Source organism: Nicotiana tabacum, chromosome 11 (genome assembly GCF_000715075.1).
Source record: "Nicotiana tabacum cultivar K326 chromosome 11, ASM71507v2, whole genome shotgun sequence".
Taxonomy (NCBI): Eukaryota; Viridiplantae; Streptophyta; class Magnoliopsida; order Solanales; family Solanaceae; genus Nicotiana; species Nicotiana tabacum.
Window position 1 is genome coordinate 53,248,196 of NC_134090.1, and position 12,111 is coordinate 53,260,306.

A 12,111-nucleotide genomic window follows, 5' to 3' on the forward strand; every position below is an offset into this window, starting at 1 on the left:
TTGTTAGAGATAATACATAGAATAATATGTAACTTGTATTTTGGCACATCTTCCTTAGTTTTTTTCCTTCTAATGGTGGTATTAGTACCTTGTTGTGCTCATTCCATTGGGGGAAGGATGACTAAGAAAGATATGTCATTTTTTGGTAATAAAATTTATTGCTTCTACCCATGAGCTTCTTTTCGCAATATTTCTTTGTCTATACTTAGAATTATTTATAAGCTACAATATATACATAATATACAATATATATACTACAAGAAAATATATAAGAGAATATATATACATAAGATACAATATAATATACTACAAGAAAATATATTATGCGAAAATATATACATAATATACAATATATATATACTACAAGAAAATATATTATGCGAAAATATATACATAATATACAATATATATACTACAAGACAATATATTATGCGAATATATATACATAATATACAATATATATACCAAGCTCTTAAATATATTATGCGAATATATATACATAAGATACAATATATATACTACAAGAAAATATATAAGAGAATATATATACATAAGATACAATATAATATACTACAAGAAAATATATTATGCTACAATATATACATAAGATACAATATATATACTACAAGAAAATATATTATGCGAATATATATACATAAGATACAATATATATACTATAAGAAAATATATAAGAGAATATATATACATAAGATACAATATAATATACTAAAAGAAAATATATTATGCTACAATATATACATAATATACAATATATATACTACAAGAAAATATATTATGCGAACATATATACATAAGATACAATATATATACTAAAAGAAAATATATAAGAGAATATATATACATAAGATACAATATAATATACTTCAAGAAGTGATATTTATGCATGACAATTTAGTGTTTTACTATTGTTTTGTTATTTTCTTTTTCATCAAGCACTTTAATAATTAGATATACATATATACTACATATATATTTTTAATATAGCCATGATACTACAAGAAATTGTCTAAAAAAAAAAAAAAAAAGCCCGCTAGGCCCGCGAAGCCCACGAGCCCGGCCCGTTAAGCACAGGACCATGTGGGCTTAGGCCCGTCACGGGCCGGTTCCACCCATTAGGCCCACGAAGCCCGGGACCGCCAGAGCCCGGGACCACGAAGCCCGGGACCGCGAGGCCCGGCCCGTTAGGCCCACTAAGGCCCGGGCCCGGGACAAAATACAGCATTAGATCCGACTAATTGCCCTTTCTAATAGAGGAATTTATGCAAAATACAACCTTCTTACATATTTTAAAAAAATACAATTACTTTCAGAAAATTACATAAGATACAATTTATACTTTTTAACTTTTTAATTAAATCATATATAGTACAACTTTTCATATCCCTTAAATATCTCCATTGAGGCCATCTAAATAAGAAACTCGAATCACTTTGAGTATTCAACCTATTTCGAACTTATCAATACTCGCTCTCTCCAATATACGTTATTTTGCCATACCTACTTGGAGAAATCATTATTATCATTCTTTTCCACAAGTTCATAGGCATAAAATTATTTTCTGTTTCCACTAAACCTTTTCCTTTGCCAAAATTGCCTCACCACTAACTTATTTTTCAGTCTCCACTAATCTATTCTTTCTAATCTCCCTTTATCATCCCAATAATTCTCCATACTAATCTATTCTTTCTAATCTCCCTCAAGTAAAAGAAGCATGACGAATATTAGTAATGGCTAAATTCGAAAATGCCATGTCATTACTGAAATGTATTGCAAATGCTTGGGACCCTAATTTTTTGGGGGCCCTTTTTTTCTTAAAAATGTATTGCATATATATTACTAAAAAATGTGTATACATTTAAATTTAAAAAGAATTTTTGGAGCAAAAGTACAATAATTTTTAATGTGAGGATCATTATAATAATTAGAGAATGGAATAATTTTTAATGAATATTTTCCTTACATGGATAGAGTAGCTAATTTTTTGCCTAATTTATATCCTAACAACTAATACACACACTCATTATTATTTATATATTTACATTTTTCATTCTCTCTTTTACTATTCGTATTCTCAATATTGAAAAGCCTCTCAATCATCAACTTACTGTGGCTTACAAATTGTCTTCTTCAAAATATCAGGCATTACAACAAGCAATCATATTGAAGCAATGCAACACTTTTTGTTATTATTGTATCAACTTATCTTGCTCTATAGTTTCTTACTCTTTGATTTTTGTTACTATCTATTATTTCTTGTACTTCGATTGTCTTGTTTATCTGTGATAGTTACTGCTCCTTTTTAGACTGCTTTATCATGACTTATTCACTTTTGTTACTTTCATTTTCATACTGCACTGAATTGATTGTCCTTATTTGACCTTTTTTCTTGCCATACTTTTTCTTGTGCCGAGAATCTTTCGAAAGCAACATTTCTACCTCCCAAGGTAGAAGTAAGGTTTGTGTACACTCTACCTCCTCAGACCTTACTTTGTGGGTTTTCATTGGGTATATTGTTGTACATCAACTTATCAAATTCTTGAGTCGATTTTATTGTCTACCTTTATTTATACTTTTTTAATTGAAAATTTGGCTTCAGGCCCCAATCTTGTTGAGACGGCCTTGATTCAGTGTAAACATCCATAAGTTTTTTTCTTGGAATATATACGTACCCACATGGAGGCTTTGACAACTTCATACAAATCCAAGACGCCTTGCTCCCAAATTAACATTTTAAATCTCACTTATATATGGTACTCATATTCTTTGGAGTAAAACTACATTGCATCTTGAGAAGTTAACTTTCGTTAAAGTCCTCATACAACTCGTGTAAAATAAAAATGTAACGTTCTTGTTCCCCGTTGAAATGTTTTTATCAGATGGTTAAAAATTTTCAGTTGGCTACAGAAAATGGCCAAGTTTCGTCCCATTAGAATCCGCATTATGTAATAATACATCTAATTCATCAGTAAGATCAATGGTTGATCGATCATTGCCAAAACAGTAGCGAAAGACTTCAAGAGACCAAATTAATTAGCTTAATGAGTACACATTCAAGTAGGAATTGCTTCAGGGGGTTGCCTCAATACACAATACTTAATAATATGGCTTGAGAGGTTTAATTTGACCCAGCACCAGGACCAAATATCATAATATCATACTGTCAAAGATTTCGACTCTTCGGATGTAAATAGACAACACCAAGCACCTGCTCAAACAAGTCTAACTTACATCTTAAATTCAGTAAAGAAAAATTCTTCTGCAGTATCAGCAGTGCAGATTATAGGTTCAGCATAACCAGTAACGTTGGTTCAAACCCTGTATTTCTCTTAAGAAATTCACTGAATATGTACAAAATATTAGTTTGGAACCCATAACTTAAAAGAACTAGGATCTCAAGCCCATAAACTTCAAATCATGGCTTCGCCTCTAATCACAGCACATTAGCCTCAGTCACTGGAGAACAGTTTTAAGGAATATTTTCAGTTGGCTCTCACATTCATTCTCATTTGCCAAAGCAAATAAAAAGAAAGGAGCATTTTATCAAACTTGTTGGCTATACATGTAAGGGAACACATCTATACAAGTGTAACATTGTTGCTTAACATGTGACAAAATATGTACAAAAACTATCCTGCATTCCACATGGTGCTCAAGCACGGGCATCCAACAGACACGATCATTTAGACTGGAAGGGAAGCATCTGAAAAGCGGTAATTACCAGCGGCAAATTCCAGGTGCCTCCGTTCGCAAAAGGGTAACCATCTCTTCGTACTTGGAAGTATATACAAAGCCCCATAACTGCATGGCACATGATAAATGTATATTGCACTCTTAAAGTTAAATTTCATATAGACAAGGCAGGCCACAACCCGCACACGTATGCAAACACAAACAACACACAGAGATCCAGTTGCGAGTCTACCTCAACTTCCTTTACTTCAAAGTCTTCAGTATGTGCCAAACAAGAATTTCCATAAGTTTCTGATGTTGCACTTGAACCTGTTAGCCTGAAAAAGTCGACTTGAATTAAATCCCAAATAAGCTGAAATCATAAGATTTGATTTCATAGTAAATATATTAAGTCAAAAAGGTGAGGTTCATGACGATGATGATGATAGTTTCTACCTTGAGTTCATTGAGAAGGTTAATATTTCAAATTTTGACATGACATCCTAAAATTGGATGGACGAAGAAGGTAACTCCCAAGAGGCTGTGGGCATTCGATAATCCTCTTTTTTCTCCCTTTATTGGAGGACATTATGATACTAAGTAAGAAAGTGGTGAAAAGGCATTCAAACATAATTAAACATTAGATTCATTAAGTTGAAACATACATAGCCAACACAATCTTTTGTCTACCTTTTTTGGTGCAACCTGGCTTTTGTTAAAGATGTAGTTCCATGTTAGATATGATGAGGGCCTTGCACAATTTTGTAACGCATTATCTTACTGTTTTACACCATTTATAAGATTTCATCTTTATTTATTAAAAAACATAAAGCAATGAAATAAGGATCAACAGAAAGGAGAAAGAAATCTTACAGATCCCCATCTAAGTAGAGAGCAAAATGACCACCACCTCCCAAAGCTAAATACTCGGTGGAGCAGACAGTGAAATAGCGATTGACACCTACTTAGGCAGCAGTATCAGTGTCATAAGAATTGGTTTGAATACTAAACAGTCCTAAGGCTGATCGAAAACATATCCATAAAAAGCAAAAGGAAATGAATAATAAGAGTCAAAAACAGAAACAGTTCGGGGTCAATTGGTTTGTGAACAAGTTATACTGGGATTATAATACGGGGTTTAAATTAAATAATGACTGGATTATTTATGGATATACTTTTATTGGTAGAGATTTGGATCATTGAATGGTTATCCAATAAATAATTGGAGCAACGGTAAAGTTGTCTCCGTGTGACCTTATAGGTCACGGGTTCGAGCGGTGGAAGCAGTCACTAATGCTTGCATTAGGGTAGGCTATTTACATCCCGGGATGCGGCTCTTCCCCGGACCCTGCATGAATGCAAGATGCTTTGTGCACCGGGCTGCCTTTTTTATTTGGATAATGAATAAAAATGGTATATGCAGATATAATATAAATCATGTCTTACTACACTAGATAGACTTTGATAAACTTTTATCTCCAATTTTAACCTTCGGTTTCTTAAAAGACACTGGGAGAAGAGTTCTCGAGAAGAGCAAGTGTGTAATCTTGTGGTTTTTTCTGGGGATTAGTAATCCCGAGATTGTTATCCCACATAAAGTGTGGTAAAAAATAATACCACAATTACGGTACAAAAAATCCCATGATTTCTTATACCGAAATAAAAAACTCAACCAACGTGGGATAAATGATCCCACATTTTTCCAGGGATTATTATCCCCTATCCTCCCGTTCCAGTCATGCAACTCATGCCAGGATCGGGACAGTTGTGATTTAGTAGAGAAAAATATGACTAATTCCTGGAAAATAGTAAAAACAATTGATTGTTACATCTTTAGCATACACCATGAATATCTCAAATGACAGTAAATCATGCAACCAACGGATTTAAATGTTTCAATCCCATGTTCTTCCACAAGTGGACCACTATTTTAGTTCTCCTTTTGATCATCAATTTCACAAACAACAAAGGATGATGAGACGCTGAACAATCCACTCCCATCCCAATGTATTAATCAAATTTATACGGGACAGAAAACAAAAACCAAAAATGGAAATTTGTTCTCCAAACATGAAATGTTTGGTAAAAATATAAGGAAAGAAGAGATACCTGTGGGTCGAAATATAACAGGTTGGCCAGATACATTTGAGAAAACAAATGAATTATTTGTACCCTGTCAAATACCACAATCAAAATCAAGAAGAAAAATGGAAACTCAAACACAGCACTGACATGTTTTGAGTTTTCAGCTCAGAATTACCTGATATCTTCTCTTAGTAGTTGCCCTTAAAGGTGCATCAACTAGGCCACCAAATACAGCACCGTTACGATCCCCAACAACCTATAAGATATGGACATGAGAGAGACAAAACTAGAATCCCATACCAGGTTTAATAATCTGTAAGTCTGACGTCTTAATGACTACATCCACAATTCATAGTGACAGAAAAGAAAAAGACACCAGACACAGGAATGCTTTTAACTTCAATAATGCAAAAAGAGATAGAGCGCTCAGACTCATACAGAAAGAGCAACCAGCTAGAATAAAAAACTAAAGTGACAAATTTACTGCCTTTGACTTCAAAAAATGGCACACAGCGAACTTCAGAGACGTTTCCAGCTCATGATCTATCTTTTTTATTTTTCAAAATAATAACGCTTAACCCAGAAATCTTGAGTTCCAGAAATCAGAAGGAATAAATTACCAAATTATGAGTTTATCAGCCAAGAGAGGCATTACATAGGTCTTGTTATGAAGGACATGCCTTGTCTTTTCTGTGAAAATATAAATCTAGCTGACCTCCCTGATATTGGAAGGATTACTTGGTTTCTGAAAATATGATTTGGACTGTGACAGCAACACTAATAAGTTAGGGCATAAAAAGATGACAGGACCTGGGAATATTTGACCATCCATTCATAAAATAGCTGGGTCTTATTCCATGTATAAGCTAGCATGGGGATTCTACTCTTTGTTAAGTTCAAACAGATTATCATAAAGGGAAAGGAGATTATCCAATAGATTCTTTGAGAAGTGAAATACACACACCTACAACAAAGCAATAGGTCTTATTTATGTAGACCATAAGCAATCAAATAACTGTTCAAAATGTAAACAAAACTACTTTCCAATACGTTAATCCTGGTACATAATTCTTTAAAAGCAATATATATCTCTTAACATACTTACCAGCAGACTGATGCCATGCCAGAGTAGGCTTCTCCTATATAACGTTGAGAGTGATATTCCATTTCTCCATGTACTGGCAAAATAGAAACGAGAAGTTAAAGTGGAAAGTAGTAGAGAAAATAAGCATATAGATGCTGCTGTGAAAGGGATTCAAATTTAATCAACTTATGATCCCCTGCCTGTATAACAAGACCCACTTCCTGTCCTGCACAAGCACCGGTAATGCAGCATAAAGAGCACTTCTAGCCTTCTCAGAGAGGAGCATTGAAGGCTCAGAAGTTTCCGGAAGATTGCTCTGAGGAAGTTTCTGATTCATATCTTCCAAGGGTATCTGATCATCTCCAGTAACTTTGGAATTACTTCCATCATCAAACACCATCTCAGAACTGCCCTGTGCAGAACCCTGATTTCTAAAGCCACCTAGTCTAGCGACTCCGTGAAACGCTCTACCAAGGGACTGTTTACCCCTGGAAAGTATACTTTTTCTTCTGCCAGGTTCCTTCATTATAGGTTCAGGTGTTGACTCGTCTTGCTTGCCACTACTGTTAGACTTACTCACAGATCCTGAGGTCGACAGCAGAGAATATAGAAATGCGGTGAAAGAAGATGTATCAGGACCATCAATTAAATCCTTGGCATCTTCCTCTGCATATGACTCATGCTTACTTCCCTCTGAATCAGATCCATCTTCCTAAATACACTCACAGCAAGATGAAAAGGGGAAATATTACAAAACCTCTTTGTTGTGAGTATACTGGATACCAAATTATACAACAACAACAACAACAAATACGCCTCAATCGCAAACAAGTTGGAGGTCGGCTATATGACTGAGCATGTTTCTCCATTTAAACTCATATTGTATTCCAAATTATATGCCCCAATATTTATGTTATGTACACTGCATTATTCATCTAAAATAACAGGTAGTGAATACTAAGAAGTGCTTATGATGGTGCAATTCTAGTCATATCTTGTACTTCTCTAACTCTAGACGACCTAACGATTACCTTATGGTGGAAAAATCAACAAGAGCGGAGAGACAAACTAGATAGGATTTGACCTGAACTGAATCCCTCTGAAAGCCAAACAAAAAGAGTTTAACTTATATATAGTGACAATGTAAAGACATGTTTACTATTAGGTCACTCAAAAGATATTTGGAGATAACCCTCCATAAAAAGATGGAATTTGTAATCTTGAGGTAGATTACCTAAGGTAAGGCTGCGTACAATAGACCATTGTGATCCGCCCCTTTCCCCGGACCCCGCACATAGTGGGAGCTTAGTGCACCGGACCGCCGTTTTTTTTTAACCTAGGTAAAGGTGACCCGATAGTGTAAAGCCGGTCGGTGGGTATTAGTTAAACTCCAAGAAAAATATATAAGAAAAGAAAATTCTCACTTGCCTTAAACTATGGTTAGAAAAAAAAAAACATTTACCCAGTTCAGCTAAAGATTGCAGATTAGCTTTTGCAGAGACCCTAAGCATAAATCTCAGATTGAATAGTGTAATAGTGAAAATGAAAACTACTACCGTAGTAAGCAGTAACCCGAATTAGGCAAAGCACAACTACGCAACAACCAATAGTCAACCTAAATCTTTATCGCTGATCAATTTCCAATTGAGTATTCAATAGCTGAAAATTATCACCTAAATTATTAACCGCAGAAAAGAAAGCATAAATTAATATGACGAAAAATGTCGAATCCCAAAAAATAATTAAACTTACGGGTAGAGGAGGCGGACGAGGCTTTAAGGGTTTATCAGAAATGGGGTTGAGAATAACAGTGGCAAAATCTGATACAAAGTGTGCTGCTTTACTCCTTAATGAACTCTTCTTCTTCTGCTGAACAAGATTTTCCTCTTCTTTGTTTTGACTACCCATTATTTATTAAAGCTTTGGTATTTCTCCTTTTGATGACAAGAAATTCCACTATGCTTTTGTGATGCTGCTCTAATATCCCATATTTTTCAATACCTTCAAAGGCAAAAAAACTTCAGAATATACACTTTTTATTTTCTTTTGAAAAGGAAAGTGAGTGGAATATATTAGCAGAAAAAGAGTGTGTTGGAAGGGACTTTTCTTTCTCATCAGTTGTTAGACATGGATAATCATCAACCATCTGTTTCTGTAAAATGTGATATTATTTATTTTTAAGCGAAATACTTTCAAAAAGGACTCTGTGGCCCAATGGATAAGGCGCTGGTCTACGAAACCAGAGATTCTGGGTTCGATCCCCAGCATAGTCGAATGTGCTGAATGCAACATTCAACCAATCTGGCAATGCAATCAACAAGTTATAGCTCAAAAACAGTAGAAATTTGATTATTTAACAATTGTCTAATAGTGGTGATTATTTTGGAATTTAATCTTTGAAGTCCTATACGATGTTTCACAATTGTTCTGGAGAGAGAAGCTCTTTGTTAGCTGCCAATTTGATTACTCAAAAAAACATTTTTCACTTGTCATGATTCTTTATATTCATCTTCGCCAACCTTTGAACTTATTCATAAACATATGTCAATTGTTCTATTGTTTCAATAAATTAACTGCACAATCTAAACTAGCTGGAACTCATACTCTTTTCTTTTCTTTAACCGGAGTTGGACTGGTTATGTTTGATGGAACTCATATAGGCAACTTTAGTTACTCTGTCGTTTATGGTCGAATGCTATAGCTAGTGAAATTTCTGAACTTGGTTTAATGCGTCGATTAGCTGCAAATAGGAACAACTGACTTTGGCTTTGAGAACGTGGCTCCTAGGCTGTTATTTCCTCTTCCGTTATGCAGATGGAACATCTTTGGTTATCCGCTCCTTTTAAGGAGGTTCTGAGACTTGAAATTGAAGTTAAGACAATGAACTAATAGCGACGTATATCAGTAAGAATAATATGTGACTGTTACTGTTAGGTTAATAATCCTCCAATTTGATGTAAATTAGAGTTGGAATTTGTTCATATAACATGGCTAGCACATGAAAATTTACAAACCTTGGTCCTAAATCCTATGAAACACCAAGAAATATTACACTTTCAGTAAAACGATCCCAATTCAAGGGCCATATCCTCTTCTTGCAATAATTATCGGATCCCACTCCTATCCATTTTTTCTTCTCTCCATTTTACCATATTCCTACTTGAATTTGTAACCCATGTGTCTTTAAATGTCAAAGTTCCTGTTTTGGTTTGTCTAAATCGCGAGCATACTGGTAAAAGATCTTTGTTACTGAGTACTCACTCTGCCCACTTTATGTAACATTCTTTCTTTTACGGTCTGTCTTAAGAAAGATAATATCTTTCTATAGTTAGAAACAATTTAATTTTGAAAAAATACGGACTAAAAACTATCATAATTATATGTGGACCTCGTCGAAATTAAGGAAACCTTCGAAGGCTACCGCGTGTCTTCGATTTGGTTTCAAAAGGTCGACGTCATGAGGTCAAGGAGGTTCAGCAGAGGACCAAGACGAGCATTCCCTTTAGTAGAATAGTAACGGTTAGTTTTAGAAATATGGTCCCCTAGAGAATATTCCAGCAAATATTCCTTCCAGTTGTACTATTTAGGGTTTTATGGCCCATGTATCCTTATAAATAGAAAGATATGTAGTTATAGAAGGGATTGGACACTCATTATAAAAAAATAATACATTGACATTCTCTAAATATTCTTACTTTATCATACACATACAAAATCCACCTTTTGCCTAGAAGACAAGGACAATATTAAAATAATCGTAATAACTATTGGTTATGAGACTGATAAGCGCATCAGCCAACATTCGATGACGAATGTTCCAAAGGGGGAATGATGTTACATCCCATATTTTCGTACGTAAGAGTACGTCTTAAGTCAATTGATGTAAGCTCATAAATGAAATCATCTTTGAAAGTACATAAAGTAAGTTAATCATGTTACAATGGAGGTTACAAATATTTAAGATCATGAATACCAAGTACCAAGAGGGTTGGAAGGCTTCGAAGCTACACGAATTGAAGAAAATAAGTTTCGTCGAAAGTCGACAAGTTGGGAATGTTGTAACATGTACTTCTGGGGTGAGAATAGGGTGTTTAAAATTATAAGGAGATTATGTTATGAGTTATTTTAGTCGTATGATAGACGTGTGTTATGATTTGAAGTCAAACGAGTTGTTGAACAAAAATTGGTAAATGTCATCACAAGTTACATTCATAAATGTGTTGAAACTTAGGTCAAATGTAGCTGAGATTTTCTCCCAATATACTTGGAATTAGGGGATGATCTACTTACCAAATTAAAGATATACGAGTCTATTTTCTAATACATTAAACCGTTTATCTATACGATATAGGAGTAGAGAGATATTTGCAGTTTCGCGAGACTGCGCAGACTGCATAGGTGACAAGTAGGTGTGTCACTAAAGCTATTTGAGCAGTACATTTTGTGTGTTATATGAGGTCTTATTGGGACATATTATATACCAAATTGAAGGTCTTGGAATATAGTTTCCAACTATCTTAACCGTTTGTTCATATGATATCCAGATAAAAAAAATATTGTCACGACCCCGGTTCGCCCTCCGTGAACCATCGTGACGGCACCTAGTCTCTACGACTAGATAAGTCTAAGATGCGGAAGATAAACCAAATTTGCTGAAGAAAACAATTTAAAACAGAAATAGAGTAATAAAACATCGTTTAAAAGTGCCGCTCGACATACACAATATTAACTCTTAAAACCAATACACTTTCCCAAAACCTGAAAACCCATAAATCACAAACTACGAATATAATAAAAATGCTCTAACTCCAGAATGTCTACATCAACAGAAAAAAATAGAAGGGCTATCACTACAAGATAGAATGTAAAGGGACTCTTCGGTTTGCGGACGCGCAGATATACCTCGAAGTCTCTGGAACAGTCGCCTCGCCTCAAGGGTGATAAGACTGAGTCAAAGTACCTGGTTCTTTACATGAAAAACATGTGCAGAAAGGGCATGAGTACACCACATCGGTACTCAGTAAGTGCCAAGCCTAACCTCGATCTGGTAGTGACGAGGAAGGTCAGGGCCCTACTGAGGTTAAATAAAATATAGGGTATAACAGTGTAGAATAAGACAGTATAATCAAGTGCAACACTAAGAAATAACATAGAATAGAAAGAACAACAACAACTAAAACAGAGATAAAATAATCACGGAAAGGAAATACAACTCAACATAAAGATAACAACCGGGTGTCACACCTCCTTTT

At 34.7% G+C, this 12,111-nt stretch overlaps 1 protein-coding gene and 1 non-coding gene across 2 annotated transcripts; one reads left to right on the plus strand and one right to left on the minus strand.

Moving 5' to 3' along the window:
• Positions 1–3,324: 3,324 nt before the first annotated feature.
• Positions 3,325–8,933, minus strand: LOC107813404 (uncharacterized). The gene is made up of 8 exons (XM_016638675.2): positions 8,612–8,933; positions 7,060–7,571; positions 6,881–6,953; positions 5,951–6,031; positions 5,800–5,863; positions 4,564–4,651; positions 3,944–4,028; positions 3,325–3,819 (listed from the first exon to the last, which is right to left on the minus strand). Exons 1-8 carry the CDS (start codon positions 8,765–8,767, stop codon positions 3,736–3,738), a joined length of 1,143 nt encoding a protein of 380 aa, XP_016494161.1. The 5' UTR covers positions 8,768–8,933; the 3' UTR covers positions 3,325–3,735.
• Positions 8,934–9,059: 126 nt separating this feature from the next.
• Positions 9,060–9,132, plus strand: TRNAR-ACG (transfer RNA arginine (anticodon ACG)). Its single transcript has one exon. It is a non-coding gene; the product is annotated as a tRNA-Arg (tRNA).
• The last annotated feature ends 2,979 nt before the right edge of the window (positions 9,133–12,111 follow it).

Excerpts from the sequence above, each read along its gene's own strand:
- LOC107813404 (XM_016638675.2), bottom strand. The coding sequence starts at position 8,767 with ATGGGTAGTCAAAACAAAGAAGAGGAAAATCTTGTTCAGCAGAAGAAG. Across the intron at positions 6,032-6,880 it reads GGCATGGCATCAGTCTGCTG|GTTGTTGGGGATCGTAACGG; the intron begins GTAAGTATGTTA and ends CATATCTTATAG. Across the intron at positions 4,029-4,563 it reads CTCTACTTAGATGGGGATCT|GCTAACAGGTTCAAGTGCAA; the intron begins GTAAGATTTCTT and ends CGACTTTTTCAG.